At 44.1% G+C, this 22,279-nt stretch overlaps 1 protein-coding gene across 3 annotated transcripts; it reads right to left on the bottom strand.

Annotated features, from left to right (window-relative positions):
- Window positions 1-1,853: 1,853 nt before the first annotated feature.
- On the bottom strand, window positions 1,854-22,257 carry LOC134801312 (E3 ubiquitin-protein transferase MAEA). 3 transcript variants are annotated; one of them, XM_063773853.1, is made up of 9 exons: window positions 21,915-22,248; window positions 20,933-21,085; window positions 19,632-19,775; window positions 19,187-19,316; window positions 15,963-16,099; window positions 15,531-15,669; window positions 14,403-14,552; window positions 6,775-6,965; window positions 1,854-3,228 (listed from the first exon to the last, which is right to left on the bottom strand). In XM_063773853.1, exons 1-9 carry the CDS (start codon window positions 21,954-21,956, stop codon window positions 3,130-3,132), a joined length of 1,185 nt encoding a protein of 394 aa, XP_063629923.1. In that variant the 5' UTR covers window positions 21,957-22,248; the 3' UTR covers window positions 1,854-3,129. The 3 variants fall into 3 exon arrangements, with proteins under 3 accessions (XP_063629923.1, XP_063629922.1, XP_063629921.1); XM_063773852.1 differs by lacking the exon at window positions 1,854-3,228 and having other exon boundaries at window positions 6,124-6,965; window positions 21,915-22,034; window positions 22,109-22,257; XM_063773851.1 differs by lacking the exon at window positions 1,854-3,228 and having other exon boundaries at window positions 6,124-6,965; window positions 21,915-22,034; window positions 22,105-22,251.
- Window positions 22,258-22,279: the final 22 nt, after the last annotated feature.

The following is a 22,279-nucleotide window of genomic DNA, read 5'->3' as shown; positions in this document are numbered from 1 at the left end:
CATTGTTATAATAATAAAAAAACACATTGATAATAAAATAAAAATAGAACTTGATGGTAATTTACTGACTTTTAGGACGATACCAGAAACGTTACTGGGAATTTACCCTCTTTGGAAAATTTACTGGGAACGGCACATCACTAGTTTCTTTACATTTCACGACTCTACTCTTTTCGCACAGATGGCCTACCACCGTGAACACCGAGGTTCGCAAATAGCGGGCATCTTTCTCTTTTACTCCTATAAAGGAGTAATTACAGAGACAGAGAAAGATGCTCGTCAAACGATGCAAACTTCGGTGTCTATGCTCCAGTGACAAGCGTTCTAGTTAAAAACTATAGCAAACGGGCGTAGCCGTCCCACGCGACCCTGTGGCAGTGGCGGATTTGCCCTAAGGCCGAGTAGGCCCGAGCATAGGGCGGCCAGATATTTTAAGCGGCAGTCTATATGATGGGTGCTGAGAAAAGGGCGGCTAGTGCTTGCTATGAAGGGCCTAGGACCTAACGCGGCAAAGACTGTAAAAAGCTCTCAGGACAGTGGGGGTATCCTGACAGCCTACCCCGAGCCGCTTTCGACGTGCTGCCTCTTTGTAGCACTTTCGTACGTAAGTGTGACAGAGGGGCGACACGTCGAACGCGGTTCGCGGTAGACCCTCTGGTTCTGTCAGCATATCTGTCTCTCTATCTCTCTCACTCATACCTGTATTCTTGACAGACGTTACGGCGGACCACCTTCCTGAGGATCGACCATGTTCGTGATCCAGCTACTACGCTTATTAATAACAGTTTTTAGAACAACTAAATTAAGTACCTAAGGTTGTGTGAAGCGTTGTACAGAAGAGAAAAAAAAATCATCCCTTTTTAGGCCATAATACTAGTACACCGAAAATACAGTATGATTATTTATAACTAATATAACTATGCACGAATAAGAAAAGATCCTGGCCAAACTATATATTCAATGTTATCCTAATATCTCACATAGATATGACTTATGGTCACCCTAATTAGAAAGAGATGCAACGGCCCACCTTGACTTTTCATGTGGACACACTTTTTGGCTAATGTACACTATCCGGTTTACTCTCTAGGTCCGTGGTTAAAACTTGTTTTTAATTTTGTCGCATTACGTGTTCTGTCCCTCACGGCCGCACATGTATACGTACATATAGCACATTTATAGAAAATATACTAGATCTCAAGTCCATTTCAATAGAACTTGCGAACTATGTAAACAAACCGCCATATTGAAATTGTCTCTGAATGATGAATTTACTAGTGATGGGCAAGAGTCTTACTTAGTCCTTTACTTAAGGCCGTAACACACTATCGCACCGCATCACATCCTTGATCCTTTTTATGACAGCCAATACTGTATTGTTTACAATTTACATGATGTAGGTATGTAACCAGCGCAAGTACAGTTGAGTTCATAAAATGTTATTTCTTCACCTTTATCTATTGCAATAAGGTAAAAAAATCTACATATAGAGTTTGTGCGGAAAGAGAAGAGTCGTGGAATGTGTAGGGGGCAATACATTCTACGAATCTTCTCTTTCCGCACAGACTCTACATATTTCGAACTCAACTGGCTCCGTAGATAACATGCCAATCGCTAATGCTCCGTAGCGAACGAAACGGAACTGTCACTGTCACACTACATAATAATTATGTGAGAATGATAGAGAGCGCAACTAGCGCAAGCGAATTGTCACCTTGGCTAGGCCACCTGTACCCTAATCTAATATGTTAGAAAGGAATAGTAACTCACAAGCGACGCCGTTCGTTAGTTTAGTTCATTTGGTTCTCGCCGGCTTCCGTAATATTACCTGCAGTGATGCAATAAAAATAACATTACATTTCATGATTACCGTTTATTTCTTATTTAAGACAAGTTCATACAATGAGACCATAACTCAAAACTGACTATACACCTTAAATTAAAAAATATACATTTTGGCCACAATACCAGTAAATAAAATTCACATTCACAATTGGCCATAAAAATGTTGGAATCATGTTGTAAATATAATATCATATTTAGATATTCTGACCGCGATTTGTATATTGCTTATCGATTCCTTATTTTTACAACTTTCCCGAATATAATAATATATTAAACAAAAAACGTCCGTCGTTATGGCTAATCCAAGAGATTCGGACTGACGTCTAATATAAAAGTTTATACAATAAGATATGGCAACACCCGCAAGCTGTTTCGTAAATCAAATTGAACTTTATGCGCAAGCAGCAAAGATTAATTTAGATTGATACTCGTTAACTTGATAAAAAAAAATGAGGAATCTGTTTAATGTGTCACCCTTATAAAATGTACTCGAAACAGTCCAAATCTGAACATTGTAATTGTACATAGTTGAATAGTTACAGTCTGTCAAGCCATTTCCGCCAGTACAAAAAAGCGGTAAATTTAAAAATGCATGCGCGAAAGGATGTCCCACAGAAAGTTTGAATTTGGCGCCTTTTTCTATCGACAGTTGTTTGACCGCCTATAGGTACTAAATTTACCCCATATTTAAACAATAAAAGCAATTCATTTTAGTTCAAGCAATAAATAGAGGCAAATTATGTATTAATTTTAGGCATCAACTTTGTTAACCCGTGAAATGGCTTTACGGCGATAATTATTTGAAACGGGTCGCGCTACCTGTGACTTAACCCTTTTCCAGGCCGCACCAATCTACAAGGTTTTCCCAAAAAATCCAAATATATTCCAATTAATGCAGCTTTGATGATTCATTTGAAGGCAAGTCACATTTCCCGAAAGTGCAATCTAATATGAACCTTAAATCGGAATGCTAAAGTTAAAATTCTTTTGGCGCGTAAGTGGTCGATATATCGTACTATGCCTGGAAAAGGGTTAAATCGTTTTATTTCAACCCTTTGAACGCCGGCCCTATCGTGCGCGGCGTGTGACCGTTAACTTTGTCCGAATGCACGAAGGTTGATATTAGACTGTAGCTGCGCGAATCAGTTGACGTCTTTGGTCAGTTTTCGTCCAGCTACAGAACCGATCAAGTAAGCGAATATTTGAAATAATTTTGCTGTTATTTTCAATAAGCTTGCGAGCGCAACCTGCAAGTAGCCTTAGCGGTAAGTAAGTAAGGAGTATTCACATGACGTAGACTTTCTCGACGCGTTTCATGCAGAACACCTCGTTGGTCTTCGGGCACACGATGGTGCCGTGCTCGTCCATCATTTCGCGGAGAGCCTGCCAATAAATAGTAGATTGTTAACCTTTTCGACGCCGTGTCAAACAAAAAAGCTGTCACGCCACGTCACCCAAGTGTCAAAACTGAAATTGAACTTTATGCATATGCACGTAGGTCTATGTTGCTCTGTGGTATGTGACCAATTAATCAGTCTTTGGTGTTGAACCTGCGGTGCGGATATATCAGTCATTGGCGTCCAAAAGGTTAACCAAGGATGACCACGACGAGAATGTCGGTAAATAATAGTTAATAGTTGTTGTTTAATCGTTCGTGTAAATATTGATACTCGAGCAAGCAAATGGGTTCTAAAATTGAACACTGAGAGTAGCGAGTCATTCGAAAAGTGGAATTTTGAGCGTTGCGAGGGTGTCAAGTCGCGAAGGTTCAACAAATTTTGCCACCGAAAGAACCAGAAAATTATTTCACCACAACACAATTTTTTTACGATCGTGGTTCAATTTTGGAATCTTTCGCTTGCTCGGGTTTCAATATTAGCACAACTTTGCCCCCTTGTAAATAAATAACTATTACAGTATTTACCCTCTCGCCGTAGACCTGTCCGTTGGGCAGCGCCATGGGCTGGTTGTGCTCGTTGAGCGGCTGGCGGCTGAGGCGGCACACGAGGCGCGAGTGCGACACGTGCGCGTGCGGCAGCTGTGGTTCAGTGTCTATCTATACAAGTGTTCAACAGGTATTTGTGTATTTACCCTCTCGCCGTAGACCTGTCCGTTGGGCAGCGCCATGGGCTGGTTGTGCTCGTTGAGCGGCTGGCGGCTGAGGCGGCACACGAGGCGCGAGTGCGACACATGCGCGTGCGGCAGCTGTGGTTCAGTGTCTATCTATACAAGTGTTCAACAGGTATTTGTGTATTTACCCTCTCGCCGTAGACCTGTCCGTTGGGCAGCGCCATGGGCTGGTTGTGCTCGTTGAGCGGCTGGCGGCTGAGGCGGCACACGAGGCGCGAGTGCGACACGTGCGCGTGCGGCAGCTGTGGTCAGTGTCTATCTATACAAGTGTTCAACAGGTATTTGTGTATTTACCCTCTCGCCGTAGACCTGTCCGTTGGGCAGCGCCATGGGCTGGTTGTGCTCGTTGAGCGGCTGGCGGCTGAGGCGGCACACGAGGCGCGAGTGCGACACGTGCGCGTGCGGCAGCTGTGGTTCAGTGTCTATCTATACAAGTGTTCAACAGGTATTTGTGTATTTACCCTCTCGCCGTAGACCTGTCCGTTGGGCAGCGCCATGGGCTGGTTGTGCTCGTTGAGCGGCTGGCGGCTGAGGTGGCACACGAGGCGCGAGTGCGACACGTGCGCGTGCGGCAGCTGTGGTTCAGTGTCTATCTATACAAGTGTTCAACAGGTATTTGTGTATTTACCCTCTCGCCGTAGACCTGTCCGTTGGGCAGCGCCATGGGCTGGTTGTGCTCGTTGAGCGGCTGGCGGATGAGGCGGCACACGAGGCGCGAGTGCGACACGTGCGCGTGCGGCAGCTGTGGTTCAGTGTCTATCTATACAAGTGTTCAACAGGTATTTGTGTATTTACCCTCTCGCCGTAGACCTGTCCGTTGGGCAGCGCCATGGGCTGGTTGTGCTCGTTGAGCGGCTGGCGGCTGAGGCGGCACACGAGGCGCGAGTGCGACACGTGCGCGTGCGGCAGCTGTGGTTCAGTGTCTATCTATACAAGTGTTCAACAGGTATTTGTGTATTTACCCTCTCGCCGTAGACCTGTCCGTTGGGCAGCGCCATGGGCTGGTTGTGCTCGTTGAGCGGCTGGCGGCTGAGGCGGCACACGAGGCGCGAGTGCGACACGTGCGCGTGCGGCAGCTGTGGTTCAGTGTCTATCTATACAAGTGTTCAACAGGTATTTGTGTATTTACCCTCTCGCCGTAGACCTGTCCGTTGGGCAGCGCCATGGGCTGGTTGTGCTCGTTGAGCGGCTGGCGGCTGAGGCGGCACACGAGGCGCGAGTGCGACACGTGCGCGTGCGGCAGCTGTGGTTCAGTGTCTATCTATACAAGTGTTCAACAGGTATTTGTGTATTTACCCTCTCGCCGTAGACCTGTCCGTTGGGCAGCGCCATGGGCTGGTTGTGCTCGTTGAGCGGCTGGCGGCTGAGGCGGCACACGAGGCGCGAGTGCGACACGTGCGCGTGCGGCAGCTGTGGTTCAGTGTCTATCTATACAAGTGTTCAACAGGTATTTGTGTATTTACCCTCTCGCCGTAGACCTGTCCGTTGGGCAGCGCCATGGGCTGGTTGTGCTCGTTGAGCGGCTGGCGGCTGAGGCGGCACACGAGGCGCGAGTGCGACACATGCGCGTGCGGCAGCTGTGGTTCAGTGTCTATCTATACAAGTGTTCAACAGGTATTTGTGTATTTACCCTCTCGCCGTAGACCTGTCCGTTGGGCAGCGCCATGGGCTGGTTGTGCTCGTTGAGCGGCTGGCGGCTGAGGCGGCACACGAGGCGCGAGTGCGACACGTGCGCGTGCGGCAGCTGTGGTTCAGTGTCTATCTATACAAGTGTTCAACAGGTATTTGTGTATTTACCCTCTCGCCGTAAACCTGTCCGTTGGGCAGCGCCATGGGCTGGTTGTGCTCGTTGAGCGGCTGGCGGCTGAGGCGGCACACGAGGCGCGAGTGCGACACGTGCGCGTGCGGCAGCTGTGGTTCAGTGTCTATCTATACAAGTGTTCAACAGGTATTTGTGTATTTACCCTCTCGCCGTAGACCTGTCCGTTGGGCAGCGCCATGGGCTGGTTGTGCTCGTTGAGCGGCTGGCGGCTGAGGCGGCACACGAGGCGCGAGTGCGACACGTGCGCGTGCGGCAGCTGTGGTTCAGTGTCTATCTATACAAGTGTTCAACAGGTATTTGTGTATTTACCCTCTCGCCGTAAACCTGTCCGTTGGGCAGCGCCATGGGCTGGTTGTGCTCGTTGAGCGGCTGGCGGCTGAGGCGGCACACGAGGCGCGAGTGCGACACGTGCGCGTGCGGCAGCTGTGGTTCAGTGTCTATCTATACAAGTGTTCAACAGGTATTTGTGTATTTACCCTCTCGCCGTAGACCTGTCCGTTGGGCAGCGCCATGGGCTGGTTGTGCTCGTTGAGCGGCTGGCGGCTGAGGCGGCACACGAGGCGCGAGTGCGACACGTGCGCGTGCGGCAGCTGTGGTTCAGTGTCTATCTATACAAGTGTTCAACAGGTATTTGTGTATTTACCCTCTCGCCGTAGACCTGTCCGTTGGGCAGCGCCATGGGCTGGTTGTGCTCGTTGAGCGGCTGGCGGCTGAGGCGGCACACGAGGCGCGAGTGCGACACGTGCGCGTGCGGCAGCTGTGGTTCAGTGTCTATCTATACAAGTGTTCAACAGGTATTTGTGTATTTACCCTCTCGCCGTAGACCTGTCCGTTGGGCAGCGCCATGGGCTGGTTGTGCTCGTTGAGCGGCTGGCGGCTGAGGCGGCACACGAGGCGCGAGTGCGACACGTGCGCGTGCGGCAGCTGTGGTTCAGTGTCTATCTATACAAGTGTTCAACAGGTATTTGTGTATTTACCCTCTCGCCGTAGACCTGTCCGTTGGGCAGCGCCATGGGCTGGTTGTGCTCGTTGAGCGGCTGGCGGCTGAGGCGGCACACGAGGCGCGAGTGCGACACGTGCGCGTGCGGCAGCTGGCGCGCCAGCGCGTTCAGCGGCGGCGCGCACGCCGGGCACGCCGCCACCTGCGTCGCCTCGTTGTAGCACTGAGTGTGCATAGTTAAGGAATAAGTTTTTACAGGACATATGTTGCTACTTTACCACCCTAGGGCAGGATTAAGGACAATACGTGCCTATGTCAAGAATTTAAAGGGCCATATGTACTGTAAAACGTTGTGCAATACACGTGAGAAAGGGTGTTCCTACTTTTCGCACTTGTATCTTAATGTACTAATTCAATACTTTGTCTTTTTTTGTGCAGTCGGTGCCCGACATAAACATCCACTTTTTCTCAAACTTGCAATGAAATGATGACATATATGACTTTCTTCAAATTAGGTCCAGAAATACTACGTATCCGGTGCGAAGAGTGAAGATGATATGTAAAGGAATATTCATACAGCATTACACACCTAGTCGTGTAAAGCAACCTTTTGTTTTTAACAGCAGCCGCAACCCACGATACCTTTATGTACTTGGATGTACCGACTAGTCGGGAAAGCCGACTATCCGGCCACATTTGTAGTCGGCGATTAGTCGGCAAAAACGGCCGATTAGTCGGCACTTTATTAGTGAAAGAAAAACAGAAAAAAATAAATAAACAGTCATTATTTACCATATGTATTATGTTTATTTTACTAAAATACCTATTCAGGGTGCAAACGAAAACTATTGTTCATATAATTGACCGTTTGATCGTTATCGTATGTTGGCTGGGCTGGTGTTTTCCTCTACAGGTCGATCTCAACTGATTCTCGTGTAATTTCATGTGCAAGTTCGATATTTTTTTTCATTATTATTCAGTTTTTGTTTTTAAGGTTTCGTACTTCTAAAGGAAAAAACGGAACCCTTATAGGATCACTCGTGCGTCTGTCTGTCTGTCCGTCTGTCACAGCCAATTTCTCGGAAAGTACTGGACCAATTAAGTTGAAATTTGGTACACATATGTACATTAGTGACCCAAAGATGGATATGTTTTTTTTATAATTTTAAAATACATAGGTTCGAAGTTATTTAAGAAAATAGCCAAAAAAATTACCATTCCCCCCCCCCCTTTATCTCCGAAACTACTGGGTCTAAAATTTTGAAAAAAAATACACAAAATAGTTCTTTACCTATAGATGACAGAAAAACCTATTAGAAATGTGCAGTCAAGCGTGAGTCGGACTTATGTACGGAACCCTAGAAACGCGAGTCCGACTCGCACTTGGCTCGTTTTTTTTTAATGGTGGAGCCATGAGGAACTTTTAACGTTATTGCAAAATTTAGGGACTTAGACAGGGCACGTTTTACGTAAAGACGCTGACCACAGGGGATAGGTTCTTAACTGGCGACAACGTACGAGAAATAGAGCCTTGGAAATACCTCCTACAAGCTATACTGACGGTCTGCACAGGATCGCAAAATAAAAGAACTAAAGACAGAAATTGAACGAGGATTCTTGTGATAGGTCTTTGAACCTGTAGAGAACACCTTTTAGCCAAGCTAATATGACGAATAGCGCAACCAAAGGAGCAAAACTATTGTTTTTCACCTGAACTTATACGAAACTAATGATCTGGCCGACTAGCCGACTAGTCGGCCATTCGAGCGCCGATTAGTCGGCTAGTCGGCCAAATCAATAGTCGGTACATCACTACTTTATACTCGTGCGCGCCCCGGCCGCCGAGCCCGCGGGTTGGTCAACGACACCTTATCGTAACTCATGAGGCCCTGGTACTTGTGTAGCGCTAAATTGCATTTTTAGACAGTTTTTTTCTCCGTTTTAGCCACCGTAGCCTAATATTTCATTGCAAGTTTAAGAAAAGCACTATACAAATCTCGGCGAGAAACGGGGTTGCCTTCCGCGTATACCTATCCGTCTATATCTATTTGGCCTGCAACCCTTTGTTTCCGGCCTCTATAGTAATTTACTATTCCATAAAGCTAGTATGGTAACGTAGTTAACGTTAATTTAAGAGCGCTCTTACAAGAAAAGTCGAAATAATGCAAAATTGATGATACGAGTCGACGAAATTCAGGACTTTGCGCTCATTATTAGAAACAATGAGTACTTGTTCCAGTAAAAGCGTCTTCTTATCTTTATAAATATCGTTGTAAATATTAGAAAAAGGACTTATTAAATTAGTAATGATTTTTTTTCTGATGGTCGTTTCCGAAAAACCCCGTGAAGCACTGAATGGCGAGCTCTTATTTGGAAATGTTGAGAATTTTACTCTGCTAAACCTGGCTATTTTGTATTACTAATACCCTGTACTTTAGGCATATCAAACTATATTTTTCCTACATACCTTTGAGAAAGAGAAAATCAAAGTAAAACGAACTCGATTTTCTCTCCGAATCAAGTGTCAATTCCTACGAAAATCTACTTAATATCGAAGTCATTTTCATACTCAAGCAATCTGCAACGTTTGCTTATACTGTTGGTATACATTAGTGTTTATGAAATTCTACTATAATTTTTTGGCAATTTTTTGAAAACTACTCTATATTACCGATGACGCGCGCTGCGCCAGCTCAGTGCCGCGGCAGAGCTTGTAGAGGCAGGACGTGTGTCGGTCGGCTCCGCACATTTTCAACGGCGACGACGAGGTTTTTTATCATTGTGTGCGGCGGGCGCCGTGTAAAACGCTATACTGTGTGCGTGTAAACCGCAACGAGAGACTTTGATCCTAGCACTGTTTTTATAGTATTATAATTTATAATGGTACAGTTTAATAAACTACCGGACAGGATTAAAAATATTTGAAACGACCTGACATTCTATATGTATTTATTTGACTCAAGATAGTACTCAGGGTCTGATGATGGAGCCGGAAGGTGGTCACCGGTACCAATCAACCATGCAACTAAACCACTTCGTGTTTAGGCTCGTTTTATTCATCTCAACAAGATCTTTGACACAAGATAGTACTCAGGGTCTGATGATGGAGCCGGAAGGTGGTCACCGGTACCAATCAACCATGCAACTAAACCACTTCGTGTTTGGGCTCGTTTGATTCGGCTCAACAAGATCTTTGACTTAAGATAGTACTCAGGGTCTGATGATGGAGCCGGAAGGTGGTCACCAGTACCAATCAACAATGCAACTAAACCACTTCGTGTTTAGGCTCGTTTTATTCGTCTCAACAAGATCTTTGACTTAAGATAGTACTCAGGGTCTGATGATGGAGCCGGAAGGTGGTCACCGGTACCAATCAACCATGCAACTAAACCACTTCGTGTTTTGGGCTCGTTTGATTCGTCTCAACAAGATCTTTGGCACAAGATAATACTCAGGGTCTGATGATGGAGCCGGAAGGTGGTCACCGGTACCAATCAACCGTGCAACTAAACCACTTCGTGTTTAGGCTCGTTTGATTCGTCTCAACAAGATCTTTGACACAAGATAGTACTCAGGGTCTGATGATGGAGCCGGCAGGTGGTCACCGGTACCAATCAACCATGCCACTAAACCACTTCGTGTTTAGGCTCGTTTTATTCGTTTCTATAAGATCTTTGACACAAGATAGTACTCAGGGTCTGATGTTGGAGCCGGAAGGTGGTCACCGGTACCAATCAACCATGCAACTACACCACTTCGTGTTTAGGCTCGTTTGATTCGTCTCAACAAGACCTTAGACACAAGATAGTACTCAGGATCTGATGATGGAGCTGGAAGGTGGCCACGGGTAACAGTCTACCATGTAACTGAACCACTTCGTGTTTGGGCTCGTTTGATTTGTCGCAACAAGATCTTTGACACAAGGTAGTACTGAGGGTCTGATGATGGATCCGGAAGGTGGTGACCGGTACCAATCAACCATGCAACTAAACCACTTCGTGTTTGGCTTCGTTCGATTCCTCGCAACAAGATCTTTGACACAAGTTAGTACTCAGGGTCTGATGATGGAGCTGGACTGTGGCCACGGGTACCAGTCTACCATGTAACTGAACCACTTCGTGTTTGGGCTCGTTTGATTCCTCGCAATAAGATGTTTGAGACAAGATACTACTCAGGGTCTGATGATGGAGCTGATAGACAGGTACCCGTCGCCACCTTCGCGCTCCATCATCAGACCCTGAGTACTACCTTGTGTCAAAGATCTTGTTGAGATGAATAAAACGTGCCTAAACACGAAATGGTTTAGTTGCATGGTTGATTGGTACCGGTGACCACCTTCCGGCTCCAACATCAGACCCTGAGTACTATCTTGTGTCAAAGATCTTGTTGAAACGAATAAAACGAGCCTAAACACGAAGTGGTTTAGTTGCATGGTTGATTGGTACCGGTGACCACCTTCCAGCTCCATCATCAGACTCTGAGTATCACCTAGTGTCAAAGATCTTGTTGAGACGAATCAAACGATCCTAAACACGATGTGGTTTAGTTGCATGGTTGATTGGTAATGGTACCTTCCAGCTCCATCATGAGACCCTGAGTACTGTCTTGTGTCAAAGATCTTGTTGAGACGAATCAAACGAGCCCAAACACGAAGTTGTTTAGTTACATGATAGACTGGTACCCGTGGCCACCTTCCCGCTCCATCATCAGACCCTGTGTATCTTCAGTGTCAAAGATCTTGTTGAGACGAATCAAACGAGCCTAATCATGTTACTACATGGTTGATTGGTATCCGTGACCACCTTAATCATCATCAGATCCTCAGTACCAGTTCGTTTTTAAACCCTCGTTGATACAAACTTTACAACCTATAGGTACCAAATGCAATGACGAAACATGTAAATAAGCGAGTAGGTACCTATAATTTCTTTCGAGTAATATACCTTCATAAGTACGAGTATGGGGCTATTCATAAATTACGTCGTTTCAAATGGGAGCAGTGGGGGGGGGGGGGGGGGGGTCTGGACATCGGATGATGGTAACATGACGTAGGAGGAAACAGATTCATCCGAAGCTTGATTTTTGGATGATTTGAGGGGTGGGGGGGGGGGGGGGGGGGGTCAAAAATCGTCAAAAATAGATGACGTAATTTATGAACAGCCCCTATGTACATTTGCACTGCATTTAGTATTTTCGTACTTACCAAATAACAGTTTTAGAACTTTAAAAGTTAAGTACAGTTAGTGTTGTTATGGTTGATTTCAATATGCTTCGCGAAGGATCAAGAATGTTTAATCCATCATTGTAGTGCGAGTGTGGTAGAAGGGATCGGCATACTGAGCTCGCACGGCCTGCCGCAGCGCGTAAAATACCTAAACTCGCTCAACGCCGAAATGTAATAGCGCTCTTAACAAGTGTGTTACTGTGTGTGTGTCAATGTATAACTAACAACATTAGAATTATTTTATTACAATCACGATTAAGGTCAGTCTTGATTGTGTAGGGAATAGTACATTATTGTCGAGGCTCGGAAGTAGCTACTTGCAGGCTGAGGATTCGTATTAAACGGACGACCTTGGGAGTCCGTTTAATTGAATCCGAAGCCAGCAAGTAGCCTTCCAGCCGAGTCATATATGGTGCTTTTCTCAAAAATGGTGCGAGAAATATACATATTTTAGAAATATTTTACAGAAGCAACGTTCTTACGTATATATTTTCACAGAAAAAAGTAGAAACAATTGAAAAAATTAGCTTTGCCGCCTTTTAATTTTTTTAATAAAAAAATAGAAGTGTATTTTACTGCCGAAAATACGCCAACCTATTTGAGACAGCTAAATAGTCGCGGTACTAATCATCTGTTTGGCTGTTTAATGGTCCTGTGCCTTCATTTGATATGGCCATTTCAACTTTTAAAAAGTTTGGAACTTGACAAATAATGGAATTTGTATGCAACATTGCAGTCCCAAAATCGAGACTGCAATGTTTTTAACTTTTTAATTTTTGACTGACCATAAACTACGCGCTTCGCGACCTATTTTTTAAACGTCAAAGTCGACTTTCCCGTCCATTTTTGAGAAAAATAACTTTGTCTTCCGGTCCACAATTTTTTCAAAGTAAATGCAGAAATAAATTCAAAAACATTTTTTTGAGTTTCTAACATTTATCCCCCTTATCCATAAAACTGTACGGGCCTGATTTAGTTAAATTATGTTTTATCCTTTTCTTACAAATACATAAGTCAAAATGACAGATAAAGATAAACGACTCATAGTCTGGCTAGCCAAAAATTGTTGACAGATATTTCGTTGTTGTATCCCCAATTGTCTATCATTTAAAAAAAAGCTAAAAGTCAGTTGTCAATTTATGTCATTCATTCAAATTGTTTGCGGTTAATAAGGGGGTTATTTTAAATAATATTAATAATGTCTATACTGAGTGAGGTTCGCAAACTATTATTTATATTCGTAAATAATTACGACAATGTGCGAAGTCGGCGTGTAGCGTTGTATAACGAAAAACTGCAATGTTTACAACTCCTAAGCAAATGTAAACAAATTAGGAGGTTGGTGCTCTATAAATATTTTGATACTTAGCATTTAGCATATTTGGCAATATTTATGTATATTTTTTTCGTGATGGATATTACGGTATTATCGAGCTAGGTCTTATTTACACTACATTTCATTTTTCGCCTTGTTACAATGGTATATGGTTAGAAAGTGTTAACATATGTGTTTATCGTTGACTGTACTTTACATAGTGGTAGAAATTATATGAGCTGACTTTGAGTGCACGTCAACGTATATTTAACTTATATCCTTAGGTACCTTACGTGTGCACAGAAAATCAAAAATCTTTTCTAGTATCAAAACTATAATTCCTACTACACAAAGTGTGACCAGCCTAAGATTTTTTGAAGTTCCCGCCAAACATTTGTGTAATATTTCAGTAGCCAGACTCTAGCTAATTCAGGCCAGTAACGCGTTTATGAATAACGCCAATATAATTCAAATCAAATGGTTTTCGAATATTTTGAAAATATGAAATGTTGTCAGAGTATAAATAAGTAATAGCAGGGGTGCGAACTCCTGCCTAGAGTTGAAAATTCTCGAAAAAATCAAATCGTTTTTTTACGAAGTTTTGAAATATTCGTTTTTTTTTCGTATTTTTCAGTTTTATTGGGAAAGAAACGAAGCTTTTTTAAACTATAACGACAGCGTCAAAGTCAATAGACATTTTCACAAATGATCGCCAGCCAGCATTTAGATAACAAAACACACGACTAAGCAGGTGTAGTTACCTCTATGGATTAAATGTAAATAGAAAAATTCACAAGTTCTTTTAAAAGTGCGTTTATTTTTTGTTTTTTTTTTCGGAAAAATATATAAACCAAGTGACATTGTTTTTTTCCGAATAAAACTTGAAAAAACATGGTTTTTAGAAAAAAAAAACGGGAATTTTTCCGGGTTTTTTCAACCCTACTCCTGCCTTCGGGCAAACTCAGCTCCGTTCGGCTCAGCATTGCTCCGAGCAATTATTAGGGTTGACACAACTTGACGTCCCTTTGCGTGCACGACCACAGATAACCGTTATGCTGTATATTTTTTTTTGTAATAAATAATAAATTATTTATTATATGGTAATAGATGTATTGTAAAGGATATGGCGTGTTGAGCGCGTGCAGGCCGAGCTGCAGCGCGACGGGCAGCGCGGGCAGGCGGGCGGGGTGGAGCAGGCGCGCGTGCTCGCCGCGGAACTGCCGCTCCAGCGCCGCCCAGCGCGACGGGCACAGCAGCGACCGGTACGGCTCCACCTCTGCACAAACACACTAGGAGTCCTCTACACCGGCGGCCCGCGAACCTCTCACTTGCGGCCCACGAGCCTCCCTGGCTATTTTGTACAAGTGACAATGTCTGATAAAGTCATAAATATTAACAAAGTGCGGCCCGCGTCCGCTTCGTTACCTGCTATGTGGCCCTTGGCTGCTAAAATGTTGCCGACCTCTGCTCTAGTCGGAGTTTAGAGCAATTATTTCATGAAACCGATGCTGCCAAAAATACTGGGGTGCGGGGGACGAGGTGAGCGAGGTCCCGTGCCGTGATTGGTCCGTTCAAAGACACGGACGTCACACAAGGACACTTGACTCGAAAATGGAGTAAAACTACCGTATATTTGATAGGACTACTATGCTCAGTCTTCATGTCTTGTCTGTGTGCACAAACAATAACCGATAAAGACAGCGGTATACCGAGTTACAGCGTTTTCACATTGTCCGATCCGATATCGGATGTCGGAAGGAAGTAAAATGTAAGAAATATGTGATTCTCTGTATTTATAATTATATACATTTAATAATTCATTATGACTAAAAAACGATAGATAACACAAAAAAAGCGGACTTAATGCCAATGGCACTCTCCTACAACTGTTTTTGTTATAGACGCCTTCCGACATCCGATATCGGAAAGGCGCTTCCGATAAATTCAGCCATGTCGGAGCCCCCCGTCAGCTGTCGGACCGATAATATTTGTTTGTGTGCGTCTGTGTATGCATAATGCTTGTTGTAGTGTGCGTGCCCGCTGGCGCCCGGGCGCGCCCCGCAGCCTGACTACGCGGGTGCAGGATCCTACATCCGATGTCGGATCGGACAATGTGAAAACGCTCTTAAACTTACACGATTTTCGCTTATAATTTAAACTAGAACGACTCTTCATACATGTAAAGAGAGTAGCGCCTCTTGGCGTACTTCGCGACTTCAAGACGATCAATGTGAACTGAATAGTAGTAACACACCTGTGTCCTTGGGGAAAGCCAGCATGCCCATACAATGTTGTATGTCCTGAAGTTGTCCTTCTTCGTACTGGGAAAGGTGCTTTTTGGCGTATTTCACGGCTTCCAAGCGGCGGTCGGCGCGGACGAGTTCTATAAATTCCTGTAATACAATATAAATTGGTGTAAAACTTCAAGGTGTATTCATCTGGATTTCAATGTTCAGCCTTGAAATATAGTACCTACTTGTCCTTTTAAATCACAGCAAGGATAATGAAAAATAAAAGTCATCAACAGATGTATCCTGAACCCAATGATAGAGCCAAATTTGCGCAATTTAATTACAGTACTTGCCCTAATTGGCGGTTTCTTAGCTGATGTGTGTATGGACGCCATTACGTGTTAGCAATGCCGCTATTCTGCATGTAAAACGAAGCCATCTTGAATAATATTTACCTGCAACCGTATCTTGAACTCGATGGTGGAGCCGAGTTTGCGCAGTTTAGACTTGTTGTCGGCGCACCATTGCAGAACCCGCGCGGTACGACGGTTCCTTAGCTCGGCCTCCACTTCAGCCGCGGCGCAGTAGATATCTGTAATGTACTTATTTTTAAGGACATTTAGGGGTCACTAAACTTTTGACCCGAGTGCCAGGTCTTCAGCTTTCCCGCTGCTTTTCGCTGACAGTAGGCTTAGCATGAGAGCCCCGCGGCAGTCTCTCGTGCTAAGCCAGGAAGCCCAAAGGCCATAGAGCCTCTAGCGCACTTTTTAAATTGAATTAAAATAGTTATTTACGATACAAGTGCGGAAAAGAGGAAATCGAGTTGCGTATTACCTATTCGCACGTGTATTGTACAACGTTTTACAGTACATATCGTCAGGTGACAAGCAAAATTCACTAATTACTACCACATGTTAATAGCCATAGTGAACCATATTAATACCTAAATAAGGTTGATTTTTGTTTAATATGTTTCTAGTAATTAGTGAGTTTTGCTTGTCACCTGGGGTTATTCCCACTAGTTACCACCAATTTCTTACCAGTGGTAACTACTGGGATTTTTTTTTCCCACCTTTTACCACTGGTAACTACTGGGAAAAAAAATCCCACTAGTTACCACCAACTCGGCTGGGTGGTAAGTACTGGGAATTTTTATTCCCAGTAGTTACCACTGGTAAAAGGTGGGATTTTTTTTTCCCAGTAGTTACCACCAAAATATTAATAAAAACATTTAAGTTAATAAAAACAGTATAAATAGTATAGTATAAATGTAGCGTGCTGTAATAAATAATGATGTGTCAGTTAGTGATTCAGTAAACTGCTTTAAAAGTGATCAAAAATATTAAAACAGTTTTACCGGTATAAGTGTATTAAATTTATCTTATTAACTTTAATTGAAATACATATTTATACAAACTAACAAACAAATCAGTCAAAAACCGACAGAACTGATTCAGTTTTATTATTTACAGCTACTTCATTTCGTTCTATTATATTATAACACGACGCAGAGCTGGAATATGTAGGTATTCATAATTTGTAGTCAGTCAGGCTAAATAAGTAAAGGACATGGTTGCTATTACAACCGCTTAGGGCGCGCTTCGGATGGGCTGACTACTCGGACTAACCAGCATAGGCGCGCATTCTAATTACGCTCGGGTACTACATCGCTCGGTCATGTTACGCTGGTTGGCTCGATTGCTTAAACACCCACGCTAGCGGAATGGTAATAACACTCTACCAGAGGGGCAAAAGGGCATTCGTACACTTGTTTTTTGTATTTACTTTCATTCTTTTGCTTTTACAGTTGCTTCCGACATACTTAAAAGTGGACTGATAAGATTGTCGTATTCATTCTTTCGGCCAGGTAAAATGGGATGAAAGTTTGGTGGGAGGAGTAAACAACCAAATATATTTCACATGTTTATTTTTAGCTTAGCCTAAATTGGTTACAGTATGATTATCAAACTATGTCAACCAATACCATTCTTATCGGCCATAAGGGCTGGCGACACGGCGGTTAAGAACAAAAGGGTGCGCGGCGCGCGCCACACTCGGTTCGGCCTTTTTTGCACTCGTGTTATTTAATAAGAACAACACAAAGGATATTTAGGAACTAAACGATTGTTTAGCAATTACAAGGCATAAGTACCGATATTATTCATATTAATATTGCGATAAACCATTCAAAGTTGTAACCTATCAAATATGCATAAGGTATTACCATAACTCTTATTTTAAGGTCGCGAGTATATTATAGTGTTTGTGTACTGACCAACGTTGGTGAGGTCGCGCAGGTCGCGCGCGTCGGCCAGCTTGGCCGCGGCGTCGTAGTAGCCGCTGCGGAGGCAGTAGTCCACCAGCATGCTTCAAGCGGGTGCTGGTTCACCGTCTGGTGGAGAGTATACTGTAAGGTTGTGTGTGTACTGACCAACGTTGGTGAGGTCGCGCAGGTCGCGCGCGTCGGCCAGCTTGGCCGCGGCGTCGTAGTAGCCGCTGCGGAGGCAGTAGTCCACCAGCATGCTTCAAGCGGGTGCTGGTTCACCGTCTGGTGGAGAGTATACTGTAAGGTTGTGTGTGTACTGACCAACGTTGGTGAGGTCGCGCAGGTCGCGCGCGTCGGCCAGCTTGGCCGCGGCGTCGTAGTAGCCGCTGCGGAGGCAGTAGTCCACCAGCATGCTTCAAGCGGGTGCTGGTTCACCGTCTGGTGGAGAGTATACTGTAAGGTTGTGTGTGTACTGACCAACGTTGGTGAGGTCGCGCAGGTCGCGCGCGTCGGCCAGCTTGGCCGCGGCGTCGTAGTAGCCGCTGCGGAGGCAGTAGTCCACCAGCATGCTTCAAGCGGGTGCTGGTTCACCGTCTGGTGGAGAGTATACTGTAAGGTTGTGTGTGTACTGACCAACGTTGGTGAGGTCGCGCAGGTCGCGCGCGTCGGCCAGCTTGGCCGCGGCGTCGTAGTAGCCGCTGCGGAGGCAGTAGTCCACCAGCATGCTTCAAGCGGGTGCTGGTTCACCGTCTGGTGGAGAGTATACTGTAAGGTTGTGTGTGTACTGACCAACGTTGGTGAGGTCGCGCAGGTCGCGCGCGTCGGCCAGCTTGGCCGCGGCGTCGTAGTAGCCGCTGCGGAGGCAGTAGTCCACCAGCATGCTTCAAGCGGGTGCTGGTTCACCGTCTGGTGGAGAGTATACTGTAAGGTTGTGTGTGTACTGACCAACGTTGGTGAGGTCGCGCAGGTCGCGCGCGTCGGCCAGCTTGGCCGCGGCGTCGTAGTAGCCGCTGCGGAGGCAGTAGTCCACCAGCATGCTTCAAGCGGGTGCTGGTTCACCGTCTGGTGGAGAGTATACTGTAAGGTTGTGTGTGTACTGACCAACGTTGGTGAGGTCGCGCAGGTCGCGCGCGTCGGCCAGCTTGGCCGCGGCGTCGTAGTAGCCGCTGCGGAGGCAGTAGTCCACCAGCATGCTTCAAGCGGGTGCTGGTTCACCGTCTGGTGGAGAGTATACTGTAAGGTTGTGTGTGTACTGACCAACGTTGGTGAGGTCGAGCAGGTCGCGAGCGTCGGCCAGCTTGGCCGCGGCGTCGTAGTAGCCGCTGCGGAGGCAGTAGTCCACCAGCATGCTTCAAGCGGGTGCTGGTTCACCGTCTGGTGGAGAATATACTGTAAGGTTGTGTGTGTACTGACCGACGTTGGTGAGGTCACGCAGGTCGCGTGCGTCGGCCAGCTTGGCCGCGGCGTCGTAGTAGCCGCTGCGGAGGCAGTAGTCCACCAGCATGCGCTCCAAGCGGGTGCGGCGCCATTGGTTCACTGTCGTCTGGAAACATTCGTTTGATTAAAGCCCAGCCTCCTAAAGCCTAACATTTTTTACTTTTTTGCATACAATATTTTTAGCTTAAATATTTTCCTCATAGGTGATGTGTGAACAGCAGTACCACATGGTAGCAAAATTATTTCCACCTTGGGCGTTAACACTGGAATCCTTTACTACGCTCAGTATTGCCCCTTTCTCTTTAGGCACTTGAGAAAACGCATTATTTTCAATTGATGTTTTAGTGGTTCAAGTTGTAATGCATCACGTCAATTGATGTTTCAGTGGTTCCGGAGCAACCTGTCGAAACCTATAACTCACTCGCACTTGCGGCGTGCTGGGCTCGTTAAGCGAGACGGCCTGCTCTTTGATATGCTCCAGCCTCTTCTTGCACACCAGCGCCACCTGCAACTCCTCGCTGATGGCTTCAGAAGCCTTACGCTTCATTGCTGTGAGTTTCTCCACCTAAAACAACAAAATGTGTTTTCATTAGAACTTATAAAGCAAAATGGAACGACAATTGATGGAAATGCGTCTAACAACTCCTACACATATAATGAAGCTTCTATAAAAATAAACTTTGTTGTCTCTGCCTTCATGTCAGGTTAATAAGTTCGTAATTATTACTTTCTTTTATCTTTAGTTAGCTTAGTAAAATAAACATGAATGTCAAGAATGGTAACAATTACAGTTTTTAGGTACCTATAGTCTGTATCTTTAGGTATTTAAATAAAAGCAAAGAGAATAGATAGTATAGAGGGGTCCTGTCATTGTCAATTTTGTAGTCACGGTACATTTACTGCCATCTATCGACACACGATTAAAACTTAAAATAAAATTGAAAATGTATAAAATAATCAAAATATGTTTACGGATAAATGATTCTTATTTTTTATTGTTCCATACTGACCCATGTTCTTTCACTGATACGTGTTAAAATTGTTAAATACCAAACGGTGTCGTTAACGCCATCTAGCCGAGAATAGGCCAAAGGTAATGGCGCCATCTATTCGAGAATGACTTTTCCTTGGCCGTCCGAGGCACGTTTTTTTCTTAGACTTTATTTATCTTATACGGAGTTATATATATATCTGATAAAAGTAAACAAACAATTTGTAAATTTTCGGGTCGTTATTACATTTGTTGGTTAACCGACCAATTACAAAACCGCCTGAATTGTCACTGAACGATCTGACTTTAACCCACATTATTTGATCGTGTGATGTTTTTCATCTACCCTCAACTGGCCATTTGAGGGTAGATTTTGTTTACTTTTATTTAAATACCTAAAGATAGAGAGTATACCACTTTTTATTTTAAGCAGTTGACTTGCATGTAAAAATAATGCATAAATGTTAAGTTTTCCTATCTTTATTTTCAGCATAAGGGCAGGTATCTGTTGATTTATTTTATTTTCATTTAAATCAATCATTAATAGAATAGGCCTTTGCCAAAGGGCAAGGCAAGCAGACAAAGAATACACATGGTGAGAAAGAATTGAAAGACATCAACATTTTGTTTTTACTTATAGATCTAAAAAATAAAGACTTTTTTATTCTATAGCAGATTGATTGAAATATTATCCCTGTAATATGTAAGTAAAAATATCATGGTTTACAAACCATGCCTCCTAGGAGCACATCAATCTCTCCAGCAGTGCTCGGAGCTTTGGCAGCGGTCTCCAGCTCCCCGGCAGCAGAACCAACCTGTCTCGCTTCAACGTCCAGCACCCGTTGGGCATTGCGGTAGCGTTTGTTGAACACTTCATATGGTACCTAAAATATTTGCATAAGCATTTTACAGTTGTGTAACTATAGGGTGGCAAAGCAGGCAAAATGCCATGTGTATGTGTGATCTGAAAGGGCCCTAATTTCACCAAGAGGCAGTGAGCACAGGCCCTCATTGTTTCCATTATTATTAACAACATACAATAAAAAAAAAGTACCTACACCTACCTACATAAATCAAAAGTTCATAGTAGATTTTATTTTCTTACTTTCCTAATTATTTTATTTATATGTTGCGATAAATCACATGATATAAATCCACTTCATTTACATACAATGACATTATAAGGGGAATTAGGAAAAAAAAACTTATTTGCTAAGATGTTTATCCACAAATAGGTATACATGTCGTAGGCCAATCGTACGATCAGGCAGATCGTAATGTTCCTGTGTAATGTTTTGACGATAGTCACATCAAACCAATATATAGGTAGGATAGGTTCGTTAGGTTGCTTCAGATGCCCGAAGGGCAATCTGCCCAGAAATAGGAGCCCCGCGTAGCGGGGCTCCGTCGACTCAGGGAACGAGTCAAAGATTTTCACGTTTCACTATATGCCTGATCTTACGATCGGCCGCCGATATTGTCTCCTGCACTCCACACGACGTATAAAATACCCATCATATCAACATTAATATTTTTTAAGCATAAACAAAAATGAATCCTTTTGAATACAAGGACTCCAGGATCATTCAATGTTTATATCCATTTGGTTAGCTGGACGTGGTGGACAAGATAGAGTTAATATTATTTTTATAAATACGTGTGCACACAGATCGTAGAATTTTAAGAGCACAAAGCACTATATACTAGGCTTACCTTTAACGTAGCATGCTCCAAAGATCTTAATTCGTTCATCATGTTCTAACTTTCGTTTTTAAACTCTGACAATAATAAAGGCGTCTGCTGGGGCTTTTCAAGGCTTCCTTTTCGAAACTACTGTAAAGGAAAACAAAACTCAGCTGATTGAAAGATGCTTATTACCAGCCCAGTAAATATGGCAACTCACTTACGGAAAAGCTTGGTAGATATTATAGGCTACGGAAAATAGTGTTATGTTAATGTTATACGCAAAATTATTATATTCCTCAAATCTGCGCCGTAATTAGGACAAAAAAGTGAATTATATGCAAATGAAAAGCTTTATTCTATGGTGTTCTTTTTTTTTTAATTTGTTTGACCCA

This window comes from Cydia splendana, chromosome 21 (assembly GCF_910591565.1).
Source record: "Cydia splendana chromosome 21, ilCydSple1.2, whole genome shotgun sequence".
Taxonomy (NCBI): domain Eukaryota; kingdom Metazoa; phylum Arthropoda; class Insecta; order Lepidoptera; family Tortricidae; genus Cydia; species Cydia splendana.
Note: the sequence above shows the minus strand (reverse complement) of the source record. Positions and strands in the feature narration are given on the sequence as shown.

Bases quoted from the DNA above. Each gene is read 5' to 3' on its own strand.
- LOC134801312 (XM_063773853.1), bottom strand. From the start codon at position 21,956: ATGATGAACGAATTAAGATCTTTGGAGCATGCTACGTTAAAG. The intron at 16,100-19,186 runs GTCAGTACACAC...AGTACATTACAG, and splicing joins GCGTGACCTCACCAACGTCG to ATATCTACTGCGCCGCGGCT. The intron at 14,553-15,530 runs GTGTGTTACTAC...GTGTTTGTGCAG, and splicing joins GGCTTTCCCCAAGGACACAG to AGGTGGAGCCGTACCGGTCG.